General features: G+C 37.1%; 2 protein-coding genes across 3 annotated transcripts in view; one reads left to right on the top strand and one right to left on the bottom strand.

Annotated features, from left to right (window-relative positions):
• Positions 1 to 15296, bottom strand: part of LOC111154944 (ATP binding cassette subfamily E member 1) — a 31017-nt gene extending 15721 nt beyond the window's left edge. The window contains exons 1-9 of the mRNA XM_022514908.1: positions 15130 to 15296; positions 9079 to 9212; positions 7470 to 7555; positions 4654 to 4751; positions 3517 to 3634; positions 2788 to 2925; positions 2578 to 2647; positions 2233 to 2329; positions 1270 to 1359 (exon numbers count right to left, since the gene is read on the bottom strand). Coding sequence (XP_022370616.1) covers positions 1270 to 1359; positions 2233 to 2329; positions 2578 to 2647; positions 2788 to 2925; positions 3517 to 3634; positions 4654 to 4751; positions 7470 to 7555; positions 9079 to 9181 — 800 coding nt within the window. The 5' untranslated portion in view covers positions 9182 to 9212; positions 15130 to 15296. The remainder of the gene's footprint in view (positions 1 to 1269; positions 1360 to 2232; positions 2330 to 2577; positions 2648 to 2787; positions 2926 to 3516; positions 3635 to 4653; positions 4752 to 7469; positions 7556 to 9078; positions 9213 to 15129) is intronic.
• Positions 15297 to 15352: 56 nt separating this feature from the next.
• LOC111154722 (anaphase promoting complex subunit 10) overlaps positions 15353 to 22564 on the top strand; it is a 285704-nt gene continuing 278492 nt past the window's right edge. Inside the window, exons 1-2 of one of the 2 annotated variants that reach the window (XM_022514602.1) lie at positions 15353 to 15464; positions 19692 to 19819. In XM_022514602.1, coding sequence (XP_022370310.1) covers positions 19705 to 19819 — 115 coding nt within the window. In that variant the 5' untranslated portion in view covers positions 15353 to 15464; positions 19692 to 19704. Of the gene's footprint in view, positions 15465 to 19691; positions 19820 to 22564 lie in introns of those variants that run through there. The other variant, XM_022514593.1, reaches the window with a different exon arrangement.

Genomic DNA, 22564 nt, shown 5'->3' on the forward strand with positions numbered 1-22564 from the left:
ATATAAATTTTAATTCCATATCCATGTGAACTGCTGGTCAATGAATATATTTGAAGGGGAGACACCCCTCCACTCTCAATGAGTTCAGTGAGTGAGATATGCTTCCCTGACATCTTCACGTGCTTGTGTTTTGCTGACAAAGCAGTTTTGTTTTTGTTTTTTTTGGTTTTTTTTTAAGATTTTATTTATTTATTTGACAGACAGAGATCACAAGTAGGCAAAGAGGCAGGCAGAGAGAGAGGAGGAAGCAGGCTCCCTGCTGAACAGAGAGCCCAATGTGGGGCTCGATCCCAGGACCCTGGGATCATGACCTGAGCCGAAGGCAGAGGCTTTAACCCACTGAGCCACCCAGGCGCCCTGATAAAGCAATTATTCGAAAGTCCTGGCATTTTATATGTGACAATCTAATATACAAGGCTTTGTTTCCTACTCTTGAGTGGTTGCTAATTACATTAATTACAACAGAGGTTATTAATGTTATTACAGATAGGCAACATCCCTCAAGAAACCTATATCTTGGTCTCTTCTCTTTAATTTCATTCTCTCTTTGGTTTTGACCCCTAGGGATTTCTCCTGCATTCTTATATTGGCTGTGTGTTACATCAGTCACTGATAGAAAGAGGCATACAAAACACTACACAGGAAAAGATCTGTGGGTTTTGTCAACAGCTTTGCTATGTTGTAAATCTGTAAACCTACATCAGATAACTACCATTTCTGACATTAAACTTCTTCATTTACCAAATGGAAATACCACCTAAGAGTCTAACACACAAGATTACTATGAGGCTCAAAGGAGAGAATGGATTTAAAAATTCTGCAAATTACAGAAATATCCCATAAACCAAAGCTGTTGTGATTATTTAACAGGTTAAGAACCCTTTGGAGTTCAGCAAGACCCTAAACAACCGGAGTTACTCTGGTGATCCTTATAATGTTCTAAATTTTGTGTGTTTGAGTGACTTAATCCATTTGAGGATCTGGTAAAAGCTAATGATCTGCCTCCTAGAAATATATACATGGACACCCGAACTTTCGTATCATTTCAGAGTATCCCTAGGCTACCTGGAGACAGGCATAGTGGTAAATAAATCTAGCATTAAGACCCTCTGTTCTAGATAGAAGAAGGTAATTTCAAGTGGTAGCTCTAAATAACTGAAAGAGAAAACATACAAATGTATATGACACTGATGATCCCACTGATGATCTTCAGAAAACTGTATAACTCCTAATTAAAATAATATAGACATATACCAAATCTGTACTTACCTATCTGGATTTATTAGTGATCGTATAGTGATAGCAGCCTTTAAACGCTGCTTGACATCTAGGTAACTAGAAGGTTCATCAAACATGAAACTATGGAAAAGAAAAGCAAATATAGTAATTTGCAAGACAAATATAATTCTCTCTTACATGCTATTTTAAATCCCTGTAATACGGTTTCTGATTTAACAACAACAATCCCCTCTTTCACTAATGAGGAGTCCACTGCATAAGGGTAAGAACTTCTGTACTCTGTTCAGAAGTAAAAAGATGAAAAAAAATTATGAAAGCAGGGCTACATATCAAGCTGAGGAGAGAGCTTAGGATAACTTACAAATTATTATCTCTTCATGAAAAATATTCTGATATAGTCTGAAGTAATTCAGACAGGTTTCTCTTGATGAGCTGAAGTCAGATGCATTAAAAGAAGTAAGAGTTTTTGAAAAGCAGGGCACCACAGAGAATTATAGAATACTCTGGGGAAAAGACTGACTCTGCATTGGATGCCAGAGCAGAAATGTGGAAAAAGATGGGAGCAAAAAATATCTCGGAGAAGAGAGGCACCGGAAAGTAGGAAGGAAACTTCTTCCTTTTTTTCTCACATGGCATTCCACTCTTTTAGGGTAACCTAAAAGACCTCATATTCTACTTGAGATTATTTAAAAAAAAAAAAAAGAAAAAATCCTTTCATGTATAGAGTTTAAATAATAAGCAACTAGTTATATTAAAAAATGCTGCAATCCGTAAGTTGTAAAGTACTTATCTTAAATAAATGAGTTATTGTCCCCTTGCGGGAATAACAGGAATGGGCAACTGATGCATAACTGCTACAATATCCTACCTCAAAAGGAGAACCTGAGATACTATTCTGTTAATTTCTCTCAAAAGCACTGCTTTATTAGCAGTATCACAAATAAAAACTCTAAAATAAGGATTAAGATATACAAAAAGTATAAAGCAACCTACATATCAGCTTTCTGTATGCAAACAACAGCACACGCGAATCTCTGCAACTCTCCTCCTGAAAGGTCTTCAACATTTCGTTCTTTTAGATGGGTTAAATCTACAAAGAACATAAAGGAGGCATTGTGTTCAATGTTGAAGTTTTATTTTACCTCTTCTAGGCAAAACGTATACTGTACATCATTCTGGGTGTGAATGATGTCTCAGTTGAAAACTGTGTTAACACAGAATGTAAATATGACAATTACTAAAAAATTTTCCCATTAATTTCAGCAATCCATATAAAAGACATCTTTATGAGGTTAAGTTCAGGGCCTATTAAAACATATACACAAAATAAACACTTACCAAGCTGCTGACATACAATTGCTTGTGTCTTTGTTTCATCCTTTCGGTCCAAAATAGACCCCACTGTCCCCTGTCACAATATACCAGAAATAGTTAGCTTTTTTCCTTCAATATTCAAATGAGTTACCAAGTAAAACAAGTTTAGTTTGATACATTTTTGATACCTCTACAAATATGCATAATACATAAATTCCTCTAAGAGTAACTGACCTTTGCAGCCTTGGGTATCTGGTCTACATACTGAGGTTTGATAATGGCTTTTAAGTCATCTTCTAGAATCTTGGTAAAGTAATTTTGCAATTCAGATCCACGGAAGTAAGTCAAAATTTCTTGCCAATCAGGGGGATCCTAGAAATATAATTATTTGAATTTAGTAATACGCAATAATGCAAAAAGGATGACTTTACAATTGACTTCTGAACAATATGTGTGAATTTTTTTGATAATTACAGTACTGTAAGTGTTTCTTCTCTTCCTTATGATTTACTCAATAACATCTTTTCTCTAGCAGACTTTACCATAAGGATACAAGAATAATACATATGTGAAATAAGTAATTGATTGTTCTTGCTAAGGCTTCTGGTTGACAGCAGGCTCTTAATAGTTAAGTTTTTGGGAAGTCAAAAGTTAAATACAGACTTTCGAATCTATATGTGGGGGTCAACACACATAACACTCGCATTGTTCAAGGATCAACTCTATATCCAAAGAGAATCCTCAGGCATCTTAAGTTTAGATGGCTAACAGTTTAAGAAAACTCAGATTTGTCAGTTAAGTAGCATTAACAGATCTTAATTAAAAAGGAGTTTCATCCATATATAGTTTCTCAGCATTAATTAATAATGTTGAAAATAAGAACATTTAAAAAAATTATATACTCTCCTTCAAAGTCTCATAAAACTGACCTACATACTCATTTTCATAAGGTGGTATACATACATCATACTTTCCAAGGTTTGGCTTTTGCTTTCCTGCTAAAATTTTTAAAGCAGTTGACTTTCCAATTCCATTAGTTCCAACTAATCCCAAAACTTCACCTGGACGAGGGATAGGCAACCTGTTGTAAGTATGTAAGAAAATAATAAAACAACTTGGACTTAGGTAGAAAAAGATACATATTAGGATCATGTATTTTAATGCACATGCACTCCACACACATCCACTAATAAGCTAAGAGATATATGCCAGATATTATTGGCTATTAGAGAAAAAAAAAACAAAACAAAAAACAGCCAAGATTAACTTAAACCGTTAATCGTTAGAAATACATCCATGACCAATATTACTCCAAATTTTATTTTTCAGTTTTCATTCAAGTCCACTCTAAAGTAATTCTCCTTTACATATAAGGCTGAGTTTTAAGGTCTAACCAAATGCTTTGGTACAAAATTACATAGCAGGTGCAACCTCACATTGTCGTCGTTTTTTGTTGTTTTTTTTTTTGCCTGCCATTTACTTACAAGGAGAAAAGTGCCACATCAACCAGAAATATTCCACTTCATTCTCCCTGTTGCAGTAGGCTCTTTAAAGCTGACAGGTTGAGAAATACTTTTTTATTAGTAAATCTAGACTCCCAGATTCAAAATATCAGTGTTTAGCAGATTTAAAAACCTCAAAGAACTCCTGTGATTTAACAATATATGTCCAAGTTCAGAGTAATATCCTCTGTATGTGAGATTAATGGATAAATAGAGAACAAGTTCCCTTAAAAGTTACTTTGGGGATAAGGGTATTATTAACAATAGTGATTCTCAACCTCACTTGTATATCTGAATCCCCTGGGAGCTTTTACAACTTACTGAGGTCTAGATTCTGTAACTGGAGATGTGATGTAATTGTAATTCAACTGGGCTGAAATCAAGGTATTAGTTTAAAAAAAAAAAAAAATCCCAGGTAATTCTAATGTTAGCCAGAATGAACCACTGACATATACAGTTTGATTCTGTCCGAGTTATAGTTTTGCATTTCTCTTTAGTGGACAGTTAATACCTTTTCCCATTTTTATACTTCACTGAAAATTCCAAATGTATTTTACTTTTGACCGAAGTAAAGAGATATGTTGACTTGAAGATATACCTGTGAAGTTTGAAGGCATTGGCACAATATCGATGTGTTGTTTCTTTTTCCAAGTTGCTTGGTAAATTGACAATTGATAAGGCGCCAAAGGGGCATTTCTGTTATTTAAAGTAAAGAATTTTGTGTTAATTTTTAGTATACCATATGACTGAAGTGCCTGGGTGGCTCAATTGGTTAAGCATCTGACTCTTGATTTTAGCTCAGGTCATGATCTCAGGGTTGTGGGACAGAGCCCCATGTTAGGTTCTGCACTAAGTGGGGAGTCTGCTTGAGATTTTCCTCCTCTGCCCTCCCCACCCCACATGTGCTCTAAAATAAATGAATACATCTTTAAAGAAAAAATATATACATACATATATGTATATATATGACTAAAATATATTAAGAATTTTTTTAATAAGCAATCTTCCAAATGTGGTAATTATGGGGAGCCTGCTGGTTCAGCTGGGAGAACATGTTACTCTTGATCTTGGGGTCTTGAGTTCAAGCCCCACACTGGGTGTAGGTATTAAAAAAAATAATAAACTTAAAAAAACAACCCCACCCAAATTTGGGAATTTCACAAAGATACGATATTGCTTCACTTTCTTTTCTTATTTACTTTAACAATAAAAGTTCAGTTCCTTGAAGACAAGAATCACAATAATAAATTTTCTTCTTAGTGACTAGTGTATTTTCAGACTTTAACATGTTTTTAATATTTACTGAAAAACCTTACAAAAATTGAGGGTTTTATTTTCTCTTTTTTAACATTATCTTGCTAAGAGGCAAGATAAAACATGGTTACTGAGTATATCATTCCATACGCAGTTGATGACAGATGACTTATCACTACTTCCTTCTTCCTGTTTTTGTATGCTTTCTTCCCCTACTTCGTAGAGTCCCTTAAGGTCTCTTGGTTAAGGTTTAGTTAGGCTTACGGTTAGTCCTTTATGGATTGCACTTTTTTTGGGTCTATTTATATACCATCAACAGCTAGAGTAATATTTGCACAGAGCAAGGATTAATGTCTTTTCATCACGGTTTTTAAATCATCTCATGTGAAATTGATATTCTGTATTCCAACTGAGTAAATTCACATTAAAAAAATTAATTCAGGGCTGCCTGGGTGGCTCAGTGGGTTAAGCCTCTGCCTTCAGCTCAGGTCATGATCTCAGGGTCCTGGGATCGAGTCCCACATCGGGCTCTCTGCTAGGCAGTGAGCCTGCTTCCTCCTCTCTCTCTCTCTCTACTTGTGATCTCTCTCTGTCAAATAAATAAAAAATCTTAAAAAAAAATTAATTCATTAATAAACTCAAATAACAACTGATTATCAATCAGATAAATGTCCAAAGAACAAGAATGGCAAGAACTGGAAGGTTATTTAAGAGCATCAGTGTGATTAGAAAAATTTCTCAGAAATTTATAAAGGTACATCCAAAGAATATAACCCTAGATTAGAGATCTGTTTAGCAGAACTGTTCAAAGACCTGAGAGAATCAATTAAAAAGTCTCTGCAGGTAAAGATTTCAGTGAATTCCCATGTTATAAGAACACAGAGAATTAAAAAACAAAAACAAAACTCCTATATTCTAACAATGTAATTACCACCCTCCAACCAAAACTATGATTTCTTTACACAAGATAGTTTTCTGCCAATGAAGTTACCTCCATTTACAAAAATTTCCTATTATTCTATCAATGTACATAAAATATTTATAGGCTGCAAAGGAATCTAAGCTTCTTTAAATCTACAAGGAAAAAAAAAATCCATACTGATTATCTGTGAGGTACATTTTGTACATATCTTAGTGTTCAGAAGGTACAAACCCCTACCCCCAGATTCATCACATCAGTATCTTTTCAGCTACTGAAGTATACCCCAAAATTTGGGATCTCATTTTTCTACAGCAGTGAAGAAGAAAAGAGAGAAGATAATACATTGTTCAAAATCAAATCTCCAGCACCCACAACACTGACAGGCATATAATTAGAAATTAGTAAATGTTTGCTGGCAGGAATGTTTCCTGATTACACTTTCAAAACAAGGGAAAAAACTTTTAGATACCAAGGAAATCTTTCTGGATACTTAACTAAGGAATCAGAAACCAATGTGAAACATATATAAGCCTTATTAGACTCAGTTAACAGGGTGGTACCTATACTCTGGTAAAGTTCCTTTCTAAAAATATTATCTACAAGTAAAAATACCTAAATTAAGAATTTAATATACTGGTTGTTAAATATTGCTTATGAGCTAAATTTGGAAATCTACCATTTTAAAGTTATAAACTCTAACCAAACTATTCAATGCAACAAAAACTGAGGTATTCTGAAAAATAACACTATTGTGGTAACTCCAACAGAAGAATGGATAATATAGCAGAAGCACTTAAGGATTAGGTTAAATTAAAATTTTGGCTGTACACATTTCTCTTTAAAAGGTGTGATTTAAAATTAAATACAGACCTGAAAGAACTATATATAACATGACTCACGCTTTTTGTGTTTACATTTCCAAGAAGTACTTGTAAAGACATGGGAAAGAATGTCCTTCTCATAAAAGGGTGAGGGAAAAAAAGGGGTGAAAAAGAGAAATTAATTTTGGTTGGAAATGGCTTTCCAAAGTTGAGTAAGGCAAGGATAACTTTTACATAGGGTGGTTTAATTAATTCAAAAGCAACAATATTAAATATTAGATTATTGAAAATTTTCTTAAATTAACATTTTTAACTCACTGCTTTATATTTTGCCTCTTTAAAAATACTTATAGTGTATTCAGAATTTTCTGACTACTCAGGTTCCAAATTTGATCCCATAAATAAAATATCACTTACCTTAATACAAATACCACAACCAATACAAAGGGTTTCAGAAATCCATGCTATTTTGCTCTGGGGTGTAACCTCTATGCATAATTTTCCTGGCAAAAGAAAAAGAGAGTTAGGTTATTTTCCCTGCCATTCTAATTTTCTTAACATTGTTACTTAGGTAATTCTGGTTCCAAAGCTCCATAGAGAAGCAGATTTTCAAAAACAGAGGCCACACAAAGAAATACAATTGAGACAATATCCTAAAAACCAGTGCTGGGGCGCCTGGGTGGCTCAGTTGTCAGGCGTCTGCCTTCGGCTCAGGTCATGATCCCAGGTGCTGGGATCAAGCCCCATGTCAGGCTCCTTACTTGGCGGGAAGCCTGATTCTCCCTCTCCCACTCCTCCTGCTTGTGTTCCCTCTTTCACTGTGTATTTCTCTCTCAAATAAATAAATAAAATCTAAAAACAAAAACAAAAAACAGTGCTTTGCAGGAATTAATTATAAAACAATTAGTATATATTACTATTAGGGAAGAAAATTTAGAACTACAGCAGATCCTGAAAGTTTTATTTTTTTTTAAATTTATTTATTTAAGTAATCTCTACTCTCATGGTGGGGCTCAAACCTATGACCCCAAGATCAAGAATGGAATGCTCTTCTGACTGAGCCAGACAGGTGCTCCCCCCAACAGTTTTATTTTTAAGCTGTCTGACCTGAATATCTAATTCACAAAATATGCCTTGGAAATGGTATTCCAGCAAAAGGCATATAATACATAGCTACATCAGTGAAATTCCAAAAAGGTATGTAGTCATCCAACATACACACAAAATTAAACTTGACATTAAGGATATTAATAATGGAATTTCTAAACAGCATGGTAGAATATAATGGATGACATCTAAAGTTTCTTTTAAGATTCAAAAAGCTTGTACTTCACTAATACAGTAAAAGTAATAATTACCTTAACATAACCCTTAAAGACTACCAATACTTCTGGACTATTTTTAAATTTATTTAATCTTGAAAATATAGCAAAACCTCATGAATTAGCCATTCTTATTAAGCTGTTCATTCTTGCTTTTTAAAATGAGAATACTATCAAAAACAAGTATTTTGGTATTCCTTTCTCCATGACTTAGAGTAATTACAGAACTTTTCTAGAACAGCAAGAATCTCAGTAACTGATTTTATAGCCAAAATTAACTTTAAAAAATATTGATAATAATACATTATTCTACCATTAACAAAGCAGGACCATTTAGTCACAAAGCAGTAAGAAAAATTAAGAGTAAAATCTGGTCTTATCTCGGGGCGCCTGGGTGGCTCAGTGGGTTAAGGCCTCTGCCTTCGGCTCAGGTAATGATCCCAGGGTCCTGGGATCGAGCCCCACATCGGGCTCTCTGTTCCTCTGACAGCCTGCTTCCTTCTCTCTCTCTCTCTGCCTGCCTCTCTGCCTACTTGTAATCTCTGTCAAATAAATAAATAAAATCTTAAAAAAAAGAAATCTGGTCTTATCTCTATACTTTAAAGAAACTAATAGGAAAAAAGTACATGCCTAGAGAACTATGAAGTCAATTTATTTCTTTTAAAACCTTGTTTTATCTTTAAATGATCCACAGAACAGCTTACCCATTCGAACCACAGGGCAACTCTTTTTGCACTCCTGCCGACATTTCTTAGGCTTACATTTGTCATGGTTGACAATAGCAATTCTTGTTAATTTATCCGCCATAATTCTAATAAAGTAAGAATATCCAGCTCTTCTATTAAAGAAAAATTAACAAAATTATGCACAGTCAATGCAATTAGTTAAGAGAATTGAGTCACGGCACAGAAGTTAGAGAGGAGAACATAATTTATCACTATATTCAGATATGACTATCTGGAACTACTAAAAAAACTAGTAAAAGCAATAAAGTCATTTTGTAGGGCTGAGAAAACAATATCTTACATATATACTACTAATCAGAAGATTTATATAAAAAAAGAAAAAACACCATTTTCAATGGTCACAAAAAAGAAAAGATCTAGGAATCAAGTTAACAAAAATATATACATATGAGGAAACTTTCAAACCATAACTGAGAAACATAAAAGACCTGAAAAAATAGAATGACATACTGTCTCAGTTTTTATAATATAGAATAGTCAATACCAGAGATTTCAACCTTCCCTAAATTTATATTTAATCCAATTTCAAAGAAAAACAAAACAAAACAAACTAAACCGAAAGCTTGTATGCCCCCCCCCCCCCAAAAAAAAGGCTAGGAAAAGGAAAAAGAACAAAAGGGATGGGGAAACTATATTTGCTAGATGGACAAAAATGATCTAATGTCTCCGTAATTAATACCGATACCAGTGTCTGATACAGTCCAATAAAACAGAATAGGAGCTGATGTGAAAAATACATAATAAAGATGTTTATTCCCTCCCTCAAGTTAAGTATTACTTCATGTCTTATTTGATTATTAATGATGCTACTAATGGAAGTTATTATTAAGGCTGTGTGTGACCATGATGTTCATCAAAGGGAAAAAATAAAACTGCATTTCTCTGGGAATTTGTAATATGGCCATGGTGGATTTTATGCTAACAACATTAAAAGGAAAAGAGGACCAAGGAACCGTAAGTATAGACTGTGCTCACTTTTAAAGCTTTTATAAATCTTGATAATTCACAGTGCCATCAATTATGCAACTAAGGTCAAAGTGAACTTAAAAATCTTCTACAATACTGGGCTTTGTGACAGACATCAGATTTCTTAGCATAGTGATTCAAGCAAGTAATTCCAAAAACTATCTTGAAATTCCAGGTTATTCCAGTATGTAATGGTAGACCCTGAAGCCAAAAGACTACCCAGTGACAAAGACAGTCTGTTGGCTTTTTCTATCAAGGGCTGTGATAATTCTGATTTTTTTTTTTTTTTTTTGACTGACTGCTTCCCTTTGTAGACCTGTCTTTCTCACATGCTGTAATATCATTAGGCTTGGAGAGGGATAAAACAGCATGTTCCTCAGTGCTGCTCCCAGACTATCTTATATCTCCTCTCCTCACTAAAAAGTCAGCTTTTGCTTCGCTGATCATCAAACTACTTTAGTCATTCACTAACCATCAAATCTCTCCCTTCCATTTAAGGACTACTCTGGGCTATTTTACACTCTCTTTTACAGCTCCTGTCATAATTTTTGATTTCAGCATGCTCATAGATGATCTTTGTATTAACAGCTTGTCTTCTTAGTTCAGTAACCTCTCTCCTCCAGTGATCTTTCTTTCACCCTCCCTCAACCTTCTCATTCCTTTGGTGAAATCCTTGACCTTGTTATTACCAGTAACTGCAATCCTTCTATAACCTCCATTTCAAATACCCCATTTTTCAACCACCACTCCCTATCTTTTCAGTTGTACCCAATAGTCCAACAACCCTTTGAACTCCCCCATTCCCTACACTTATTGCATCTTTTGATTCTATCACATTTTCACTATCCCTCAGCTTTTGTATCTTCCTGTCCCTCTGTACCTGACTAAATACCCCTCTCAGTCATTTATACGCTTTACTACAATCCTGGTTACATACCACTCTTCATCTGCACACATAAAGCTGAAAATGGGTAGACAAAAAGCCAAGCCATGCTGATTAGTGAGCCCTTATGCCAACCAGCAATCACATTATATGTATTTGGTGGACAGTGAAGGCTACTTGCACACTAAAAGACATCTGCTAAGGGGAATATTCTAACAATTCTCTCCCGTCTTCCACATCTTAAGTTATTCTTTCCACTGGCTGGTTCCTATCAGCATTCAAACATTCTATTATCTGACTCTATCTTTTCCCATTTCTTTATTTCTCCTTCCTTTTATATCAAGACTACTTCAAGGAGTTGCCTATAGTCAGTGTTCCAAATTCCTATGTATTTTTTCTGGACTCCATTTCAGACTTTAGTGCCCATTATTCTATCAAAACACCTTATCAGGTCATTGCTACTCTATATACAGGTAAAACAAATAGCTAGTTAATGGTTCTTAACTTAGTTGAATACTTACTGCATCTGACACAATTTATGATGTTTTCCTAAAGATAGAAAACCTTTCTTAACTTGGTTCTGGGACACAGCACTAATGTGATTTTCCTCCTATTTTCTTGGTCACTTTTCCTCATCTTCTGGGCTACTGAAAGTTGAGAGGTGCGCTAATAGTCACATTTTTTAATCTATATTCATTCTTTAAGGTATTCTATTCTGATCTCATGGCTTTAAATCCTATTTATATGCTGTTAACTCCTCAATTTCTATCTCTAGCCAGGATACCTCTCCTAACCCTAAAATTATATATCTATCTACCTGACTACCCAACATCTCTTCCTGAAGGTCTAACATGCATCTCCCAAACCGAATTCCTTAAGTCCCCACCAAAATTTGCTTCTCTAGCAGTCTTGCCCATTCTGTTAAATGACAACTCCAGTCTTCCATTTACTCTAGCCAAAATTCTTGAAGTTATCTTTTACATGCCACAATAGCAAATTCTGTCCAATTTACCTTCATGAATCTGACCACTTCTCATCACTGTGGTCTAAGCCACCATTATTTCTCATATGCATTACTCTAATAGCTTCCTATCAGGTCTTTCTGCTTTACTCTTACCTCCTTCTACTTCAACTCTTGACGGTTCCTTCTCACTACGCAAGCCAGGATGATCCTTTTTAAGTATAAGTCAGATCATGTCACTCCTCTCAACACCTGCAGCGGCTTCCCTACTCATTTTGAATAAAAGCCAAAGTCCTTAAAATAACTAATGAGGTACTGATCAGCCTCTATTACCTCCTGATGTCATCTCCACCTACTCTAGCTCTTGTTCATTTTGCTCCAGCCACACTGGCTCCCTGCTGTTCTTAGCACACATCAGACATGTTCTTGCTTCACGGCCCTAACATTTTCTATTCCCTCTGCTTCTAATGCTATTCCCCCTAGTGAGTTACAAGACTCACTACTTCAAGTCTTTAATGCTTATTTCTAACTATACTACCTATAATATAGGTATAGTATAATATAGTATATTATAGTATAGAGTATAGGTAGAGTATAGTATAATATAGTATAGAAATAAACTATAGTTTATTTCTAACTATACTAATATTTATTTTCTAACTATACTACCAAAAAATATACCCTAATGATTTTTTTTTCTTCCCTGATTTGCTTCTTTAGTGCTTTCTACTATACCACACAGTATGTACTTCATATATATGGGTACACATGGTTTATGCACATATTTATTGTGTGTATATACATGTATGTATATACTCCTTCTCTCGACACAATATTTTTCCCACCCCAAGTAAAAGATACTCCATCATGAGGGCAGGGATTTCTTGTATGTTCAGCCCAATGGCTAAACTAGTGCCCAGCACATCATAAAAGCTCAAATATTTCTGTTGAATAAACGAGAAAATGAATTTGGATATAGTAAATAATTTCTGATAGGTTAAACTGACTTCAGAAATATTGTCAATATTTCATAGTGACAGTTATCCACTAAAGTATATACTGGAAAAAAAAATTACCCAAGAGGAGACTAAGTATTTATGTAATAAAGAGAATTATGGTAACTAAAAGATCCACTCTACCTCCTTAAAACCTTAAAAACTGGTCGAGTTTTCATAACGACTAGAAGAGAAAGAAATTAAATGACTTTTGAATTGCTACAAAAAAACTTTCACTCAAAAACTGAAGAGTTTTTAGTTATTAAAATAAAGCTGTACGCCATACAAATTACTTGGTGAATGAATGTCATGAAGTTCCTTCTACAGGATAAATCCTTTATCACAAAATTGCTGATGCTAAACTTTATTTCTGCCATATTACTAAAGTGTTTCATCTGATATTTCAAACCATTTTAAAAACCAAATGACTGAAAGTGATGATGTATAGAAAAATAAAAACATACCAGAGATAATTAATAAGCTGATTTGTATAAGAAATAGAGATAAATTATAATCCATTTAAGACTAAGGAATATAAATTCTTTGTAGAACTCTGACTTGTGTCAACAATAATGACTAAATTTGTATATTATTTTCAAGAACTGGGGAGGAGGGATCCCTACTTTCTTTTTCAGTGACATATAGCACAGTAAAGCCGCAGGGGTGGGGGTAGTAACAGACTGCTGGAGACAAGAGGAACTTGAAGATATTTCAGATCTGAAGACAAACTGCTCAAAACAGGTACTCAAATAATGACCCTCACTGTCATTCTTCCAGCTGGGAGGAAAAAAGGAAGTGAGAGGCATTATGGAAAGCATTTTTGGTCTAAGACCAAAATTATCATAACATCATGTGAAAGCATTTAAAAGACTGCTGTGAACAAATGACGCCTGATATCACATAAAATATTCCAGCCTATGGTTACTGTAAGTTATTAGTCTTATAAAACATGTAAGTTGGGAGTGGTGCACAATTCTTGATTTCAGAGTCTTAAACTGAACAGGTTTAGAAGGGACACCCAATTAATACTTTTTTACTCTTTCAAAAATTTATTAAATGTTCTTAAAATGTTTTTAAGGGGCATAACAAGATTTTAAACACACACAAAAAAAACCGTATTTGGTACAAATACTGATAAGAGCCCTTGGTTAACACTGACGAAACATTACTGTCAGGTAGCTGATACAGTACGAATATTTTCAGTATATGAGACAAATGTACTGATAAATGCAACACAACTACCACTATCATAAATGCCTAGCTAGCAGTCCCTGTGGGAGAGAGGGTAAAACAACAACAAAAAACCCCCAGCATAACCCCTCCCACACTCCTCCCCATTGTTTTTGACAGTTATTTCTCACTCTTATGGACTTTACTACCAAAAAAAAAAGGGGGGGGGGAGAAAACAGGTTTTCGTATTTTATGGGATGTGGGAATTGGCTTTAGCCATCATGTCTACAAAGCAGGCGCCTTCGCGCTCCTGATCTCCTGCAGTTTGTATAAAGACAGGGAACACAAGTCACCAAGAAGAAAGTGCCAAGTGCTTTAAAAGCGCACCAAAAAAGATACAGACACTGAACTGGGAGATTACTTGGGATAACCGAATACACGTTACTCTAAGAGAAAAGCAGAGCGACAACTGCCCATTATTTCTATAAAGACGGGGAACGGAGGATTCGACTCCATGGCGGCAAAATGCCATGACTCATTCCATAATTACCAAAGAAGCCGTAGAAGAAAAGGCTACGACTTCCTAGAATCAAATAGACACGTGTGACAATATATCCATTTTGCTGTGTCAGGGTAAGGATGGGGGAAAAAGGGATGCTTTAAGTTCTGAAGTTGCCTTCTCTGTAAGATTCAGCTTTCGGGCAAGAGTGTAGTCAAAGGGGAGTGGAGACGGTCGTATCTGGATCTCTGAGATGGCATCTAAGTCCATTCTGGTAGCCCCTGAGCGGGTGGCGAGCAACAGTGGCCGAGGTCCAGGTCAGCTGGAGGTGAGGAGTGACGTGCCTCCAAACCCTCGGCGGCGCCCCCGCTCTGGCGGTTCCAGCTGTCCCTTCCCAGCCGGCTGCCGCGCGCCGCAGCGTTCTCCGCCGCCGCCACCAGAGGCCTCGCCAAAGGCTCTCAGAGAATGCCCCTACAGTCTTTAAACCGTGTGAGGCCGCAGTCAACCGCCAAACCCTCCCGGGCTAGTCACGTACCTGGAGAAAACGATCCCTCCCCTCGCGGAGGGGAGCTCAGAGGCCAAATCTGTTCTTCCTCTCACTTCTCCCCCACACAACGCGTTCCTACGGCCACCGGCCAAAATGGCGGCACTCAGCCACCGCCTCGCGCATGCTTTAGGAACGTAGTGCGCGCGCGCGACAGAGAGCGACAGGCGGAGCCCGGGACTTGGTCCGGCCGGCGAGAACTGACGTCATTGAGCTGCGACTCCAACTTAACGTCGTTGGGAAAGCCGGGCTGTCCTGAGTGGGAGTGGCACGGAGCTGCAGGGCATCCTAAAAAGCTGGGTTGCTGCAAGCCGGGTCTGTAAGCTGTAAGTGCGTGGGTTCCCCTCACCCCCCACCATGTGGAGATTGGTTCTAGCGCAAGTAGACGCGTTCTCATCCCAGTTCTCGATCCCCCTTTTTCCCTCCTGATCCCAAGGCAGCTGGAGAGCCATTGCCCATTCTGGCATTTCTAGCAGAGGTGTCAAGTGGGATCAGCAGAATCTGGTCCAAATACTGGTGATGGCGATCTCTCCTTGGCCTCAGCCCATTCTTAAGTGGGTGGCCAGGAACCCAGGCTTTCCGAGCTCCGTGTTTTATCCACTTGGTGGCGTCCAGTACCAAGTCGGGCAGTTGAATTCTGTTCCAGTGAGGAGATGAGCCCTTCCCTCCCTTCCTCCTCTTCTCTCCCTCCCTCCTTCCATCACTCCCTCCTTCCTTCCCTTCTCTCCCTCCCTCCTTCCATCCCTCTCTTCTTCCCTCCCTCCCTCCTTCCCTCCCTCCCTTCCTTCCTTCCTTCCCTCCCTCCCTTCCCTCTTTCCTTCCTCTTTCTTTCTTTCTCTCTCTTCCTTCCTTCCTTCCTTCCTTCCTTCCTTCCTTCCTTTCTTTCTTTCTTTCCTTTTTTTGTCCAGTTTGACGTTTTGGAACGGTTGACAGCGACAGGATATTCAGCTTCTAGTGATAGTCACAGTTTACTTGTCTCATCCTAGTCCTTCCTTAGCTTGTAGAAGGTGCATACTTTGGCTTAGGACTGCACTTATTCATTCAGTAAATTGCTAATTGAGCATTTAAGTCTCAGGCCTTTCTGAATTTTACAGTCTAGGGATTCCACTCTTTAATGAGTATCATGTGCTGTGTGGAGATTAGGAAACAACTGAGATCTAAAAGGTGTCAAGGAGATGGTATATTGAATTACTGGGTGAGGTTTCTAATAGCGTATATAACCATGTTCAGTGTCTGTAACTGCACTATGTAAGCTGTTTTACATATTGCTCACTACTGGAGATTTTTTTTTCATGTCTGCATAGATTTACCAAGATAACAAAAGAAGTAAATTTTGAGGTTTAGAATGGGTCATTTATTCACTTCTATGCTTTGAAACCATTTTTCTGACATCTTCTATGTCATGTAAATGGAACTTTTGGCAACTTGGGAGAAGTAATTTTTCTTTGTATCACTTAATGGATTATTTAAAGTGGAGACCTGTATCTCATTGTGGTTTTGTTTGTATTTCTCTGATGATTAGTGATGTTGAGAATCTTTTCATTTTCTGTTGTGAGATAATCACGGTATGCCTGTCAGAATGGCTAGAATAAAAAAGACATGAAATAAGAAGTGTTAGCAAGGCTGTTGGAGGAAAAGGAACCCTTGTGCACTGTTGGAGAGAACGTGAATTGGGCACTATGGAAAACAGTGTTTTAATTAATTACTTTTCAAAAAATTAAGAAGAGAATTACCATATAATCTAGTTACTCCACTACTGGGTAACTTACCCAAAGAAAGCAAAAACACTAATACGAAAAGATATATGCACCCCTGCATTCACTGCAGCATTATTTACCATAGGCAATATGTGGAAGCAACACAAATGTCCATCAGTAGATAAATAGATAAGGAAAATGTGGTACACACACACACACACACATACACATGATGAAATATTAGTCATAAAAAAGAATGAGATCTTGCCATTTGCAACAACATGGGTGGACCTAGAAGGTATAAGATTAAGTGAAATAAATGTGATAGAGAAAGACAAATATCACATGATTTCACTCATGTGGAATTTAAGAAACAAAACCAAAAAATAAACAGACTCTTAAATACGGAGAACAAACTGGTAGTTGCTAAAGGGTAGGTGGGTAGGAGAATGGGTGAAACAGATAAAGGGGATTGCGAGTAGACTTATTGTGGGGCACCTGGCTGGCTCACTTGGTGGAAGGTGGGACTCTTTTTTTTTTTTTTTATTAACACATAATGTATTATTTGCTTCAGGGTACAGGTCTATGAATCATCAGTCTTACACAGTTCACAGCACTCACCATAGCACATACCCTCCCCAGTGTCCAAAACCAAGCCACCCTGTCTCTCCTGCCCTGACCCCCCCCAACCTCAGCTTGTTTCCTGAGATTAAAAGTCTCTTATGGTTTGTCTTCCTCCCCGGTCCCATCTTGTTGCATTTTTTTCCCTCCCTACCCCCATAACTTCTACCACCCCCCCGCCTCTCAGATATCTCGTATCAGAGAGATCATATGATAATTGTCTTTCTCTGATTGACTTATTTCGGTTTGCATAATACCCTCTAGTTCCATCCACATAGTTGCAAATGGCAAGATTTCATTTTTTGATGGCTACATAGTATTCCATTATATATATACCCCACATCTTTTTTTTTTTAAGAAATTTTATTTTATTTTTTAAATTTATTTATTTGACAGACAGATCACAAGTAGGCAGAGAGGCAGGCAGAGAGAGAGAGAGAGAGAGAGGAGGAAGCAAGCTCCCTGCTGAGCAGAGAGCCTGATTCGGGCCTCGATCCCAGGACCCTGGGATCATGACCTGAGCCAAAGGCAGAGGCTTTAACCCACTGATCCTCCCAGGCACCCCACCCCACAACATCTTTATCCATTCATCTGTTGATGGACATCTAGGTTCTTTCCATAGTTTGGCTATTGTGGACATTGCTGCTATAAACATTCAGGTGCACATGCGCCTTCGGATCCCTACATTTGTATCTTAAGGTAAATACTCAGTAGTGTGATTGCTGGGTCATAGGGTAGCTCTATTTTTAACTTTTTGAGGAACCTCCGTACTGTTTTCTAGAGTGGCTACACCAGCTTGCATTTGGAAGGTGGGACTCTTGATCTCGGGGTTGTGGGTTTGAGCCCCACGTTGGTGTAGAGATTACTTAAAAATAAAAATTAGGGACAGCTGGGTGGCTCAGTTGGTTAAGCAACTGCCTTCAGCTCAGGTCATGATCCTGGAGTCCCAGGATCGAGTCCCGCATTGGGCTCCTAGCTCCATGGGGGGGTCAGCTTCTCCCTCTGACCTTCTCCCCCTCATGCTTTCTCTCTCTCTCAAATTAATAAATAAAATCTTTAAAAAAAAATTAAAATTAAAGAAAAGAGGAGACTTACTGTGAGGAGGACTGAGAAATGTATAGAATTGCTGAATCATTATACTGTACACCTGAAATTAATATAACACTGTATGTTATTTATACTTTAATAAAATAAATTATCAAAGTAAATTTACATTCAAAATAAATAAAATGGAAACTAATATTTACATATTCTTGGAATATAAATATTTCCAAGAAAAAAGTCATTTGAATAAAGAATTTTTACTCAGAGGGGAGCCTGACTGGCTCAGCTGATGGTGCATGCAACTCTTGATCTCAGGGTTGTGAGTTCGAGCCCCATGTTGCATATAGGAATTACTTAAAAATCTTTATTATTATTTTTGAAGATTTTATTTATGTATTTGACAGAGAGAGAGAGAGAAAGAGAGAGAGCACAAGCAGGGGGAGGAGCAAAGGGAGAGGGAAAAGCAGGTTCACACTGAGCAGGGAGCCCCATATGGGGCTTGATCCCAGGACTCTGAGCCAAGGGGAGCTGCTTAACTGACTGAGACACCCAGGTGCCCCTTAAAAATAAAATATTAAAAAAAAAAGGACTTTTTACTCAGGTATAGAATTATACAGCATTATGGAATTATAGATCAAATTGACCCCTATTACAGGTAAGGAAATAAAGCCCAGACCTGCCCAAAGTCTAGGCTAGTTAAAGGAGAGGCTGAAGTTAAAACCCTGATCCCATGCCCTTTGGCTACTGTACTCTACTGTTGTGCACATCTTGTAAGTCATAATACATTTTATTTTATTTTATTTAAGATTTTATTTATTTATTTGACAGAGAAAGAGAGAACACAAGCAGGCAGAGAGGCAGGCAGAAAGAGAGGGGGAAGTAGGCTCTCTGATGAGCAGAGAGCCCGATGTGGGGCTTGATCCCAGAACCCTGAGATCATGACCTGAGCCAAAGGCAGAGGCTTAACCCACTGAGCCACCCAGGCATCCCCATAATACATTTTAGAAACAAAAATTGAATTCCCAAGATTTTTAATTACAATAATTGAGTCATGTTACATGCATTTGAGAAATAGATGATTAATATCAAGGGTATGTAAGTGATGTATTTTGCTATTAGATTTTAATTTTTAGCCTTTGTAGAAGATGCTCAGATCCTGGTATAATGTGGGTATTTTTGTTTTCTACGTAGAATATCTAAAAAAATGACCACACCAAACAAGACACCTCCTGGTGCTGACCCTAAGCAGTTGGAAAGGACTGGAACAGTGAGGGAAATTGGGTCACAAGCTGTTTGGTCACTCTCATCTTGCAAACCAGGTAAATCAAAACAAAACAAAAAAAGTTGTTTGTAATAACTATTTACAGTTTCCTCATATGCTGAATGCTGGACTTTAATATTCTTTTTTGTTTAGATGCTTTAATTCTAAGGTAAATTTAATTGAGTTTTTATTTGTTATATATCTGTTCCCATTTGCTTTACTAATATCCACTTCAATTTAACTGCATATTTCATAAGGTTTCTTCTTACCCAGTTCTGTCTCTGCAATGATTTAGTTACTTGGTGAGCACTTTTTGTTGCCTCTTTCTCTAGATGAGATAAGTGGGTGATACACTTTTTGAGTGATTGGGTATTCCTAAATAATTTTATTTTAATCTTGGTTAGTATAGAATTTTTGGGTGGCAGTCCTTTTCTCAAAAATTTGTGGATACTATTTCACCATTTCCTTTTTGTTACGAATAAGAAGGCCTAAGCTTGTCTCTCTTTTTTTCTAGGAGACTTGTTCTTTCTTTTTTTTTTTTTTTTTTTTTAATATTTTATTTATTTATTCGACAGACAGAGATCACAAGTAGGCAGAAAGGCAGACAGAGAGAGAGGAGGAAGCAGGCTCCCCGCTGAGCAGAGAGCCCGATGCGGGGCTCGATCCCAGGACCCTGGGATCATGACCTGAGCCCAAGGCAGAGGCTTTAATCCACTGAGCCACCCAGGCGCCCCGAGACTTGTTCTTTCTTTCTGGAAAGCATTTAAACTTTTTCTGTTCTTTTTTTTTTTTTTTTTTTTTTTAAATCTTTTTGCATTTGGATTTTTTTTTTTTTTAAGAATTTATTTATTTGACAGATCAGAAGCAGGCAGAGAGGCAGGCAGAGAGAGAGAGGAGGAAACAGGCTCCCCGCTGAGCAGAGAGCCCGATGTGGGGCTCGATCCCAGGAGCCTGGGATCATGACTCTGAAAGCAGAGGCTTTAACCCACTGAGCCACCCAGGCGTCCCTAAACTTTTTCTGTTTACTTAAAGTTTAAGATTCTTGCCAGGATATGCCAAGATACTTGTGTATCTTTTTCATCTGTCTGACTTATAATTTGATGGGCACTTTCAATCTGTAGACTAAAGCTCATAGAAAGTTTTCTAGCTTGAGGAACTTTATAATGTTATTGGTTTAATAGTCACTTTTCCTTTGGAAATTTGTTATTTACACGTTAAGACTCCTATAGCAATATTCCCAACCAGACCTCTTTTTTCCTCTTAAGATTTCTTTCTCTTTCTTTTTATAAGTAATTTTTGAGGTATAATTTATGTTCAATAAAAGTTATCCTTTTTAGGTGTATAGTTGTATGAATTCTAACGAACACATACCATCACAATCAAATACAGAATATTTCCATTATCCAAAGAAATTCCCTCATGCCCCTTTCTGGTCAGTCTTCTGCCCCCTTACCAGCTCCTGACAACCTTTGATCTGTTTTATATCCTTTTAGTTATGCCTTTCCCTGTACGTAGCTTTTCAGGTCTGGCTCTTTCACTTAGTATTTGTGATTTTTTTCCATTGTGTTACATGTATCAGTAGTTTATTCCTTTTTATTGATAATTACTATTCCACTGTATGGATGTACTGTAGTTTATCTACTCACCAGTTAATGGACATTAGGTTTGTGGTAACCACCTTCCAAAATGGTCCTGGTGATCCTTATCTCCTGATATTTGTGCCCTTCTGTTGACCTCTCCTGCACTGTCAGGATTGATCTGTGGAACTAGTAGGATATGCAGAAGTGATATTGTGTGATTTCTGAGATTCGATTGATCAAAGACGTTGTGACTGTGCCTTGTTCTCATTTGGATCACTCATTGGGGAAAGCCAAGTGCCATTTTGTGAGGAAACAGTGGACCCTGTGGAGAGGTTTGTGTGGCAAGGAACTCTGGCCTCCTGACAGTAGCCTCTGAGGAACTGAGGCCTCTTGTCAATAGCATATGAGCAAGCCATCTTAGAATGGATCCGTCAGCCCCTGTCAAGATTTCAGATTAATTCCTTCAGATAACTTGACTGCAAATTCCTAAACATCCTGGAGCCAAAGTGCTCAATCAAGTTCCTCCCAAATTTCTATCTCATAGAAGTTGTGAAATAATGCATGTTTGGTGTTTTAAACTGCTGAGTTTTGGGGTAATTGTAATGCAGCAATGGTTAACCAAGATTGCTTCCCATACTAGGTGATTATGGATAGAACTGCTGTAAGCATTCATGTACACATTTTTGTGTGGATGTGTGTTTTCTTTTTTTGGGTAAGTACTTAGGAGTAAAATTCTGTAGGAGTAGAATTTGTTTTTATTTCTTCATTCCCAGTCTATACCTTTTATTTCCTTTTCCTGTCTTACTATGTTAGGTAAGACTTCTAATATGATACTGCAGGGGGATGGTGAAAAGGGACATCCTTCTAATTCCTGATCTCAGTGGGAAGGCTCTTAGGTTCTCACCATTAAGTATGGTGTTAGCTGTTGGTTTTTTCATTTGTATATAAAGTTGAGGAGGTTCCTTTCTAGTCTTAGTTTGCTGGTAGATATCATGTTGAATGGATGTTGGATTTTGTCAAATGCTTTTTCTATTGATATGATCATATATTTTTTCTTCTTTAGCCTGTTGATATGATGGATCACATTAATTAATTTTGGACTATTGAACCAGCTTTGCATGCCTGGAATAAATCCTACTTAGTTGTGATATAAAATTCTCTTTATACATGGTTTTTATTTGCTACTATTTTCTTGAGGATTTTGTATTTGTGTTCATGAGAGA

This window comes from Enhydra lutris, unplaced genomic scaffold, assembly GCF_002288905.1.
Source record: "Enhydra lutris kenyoni isolate GAN:26980312 unplaced genomic scaffold, ASM228890v2 scaffoldscaffold3, whole genome shotgun sequence".
Taxonomy (NCBI): Eukaryota; Metazoa; Chordata; class Mammalia; order Carnivora; family Mustelidae; genus Enhydra; species Enhydra lutris.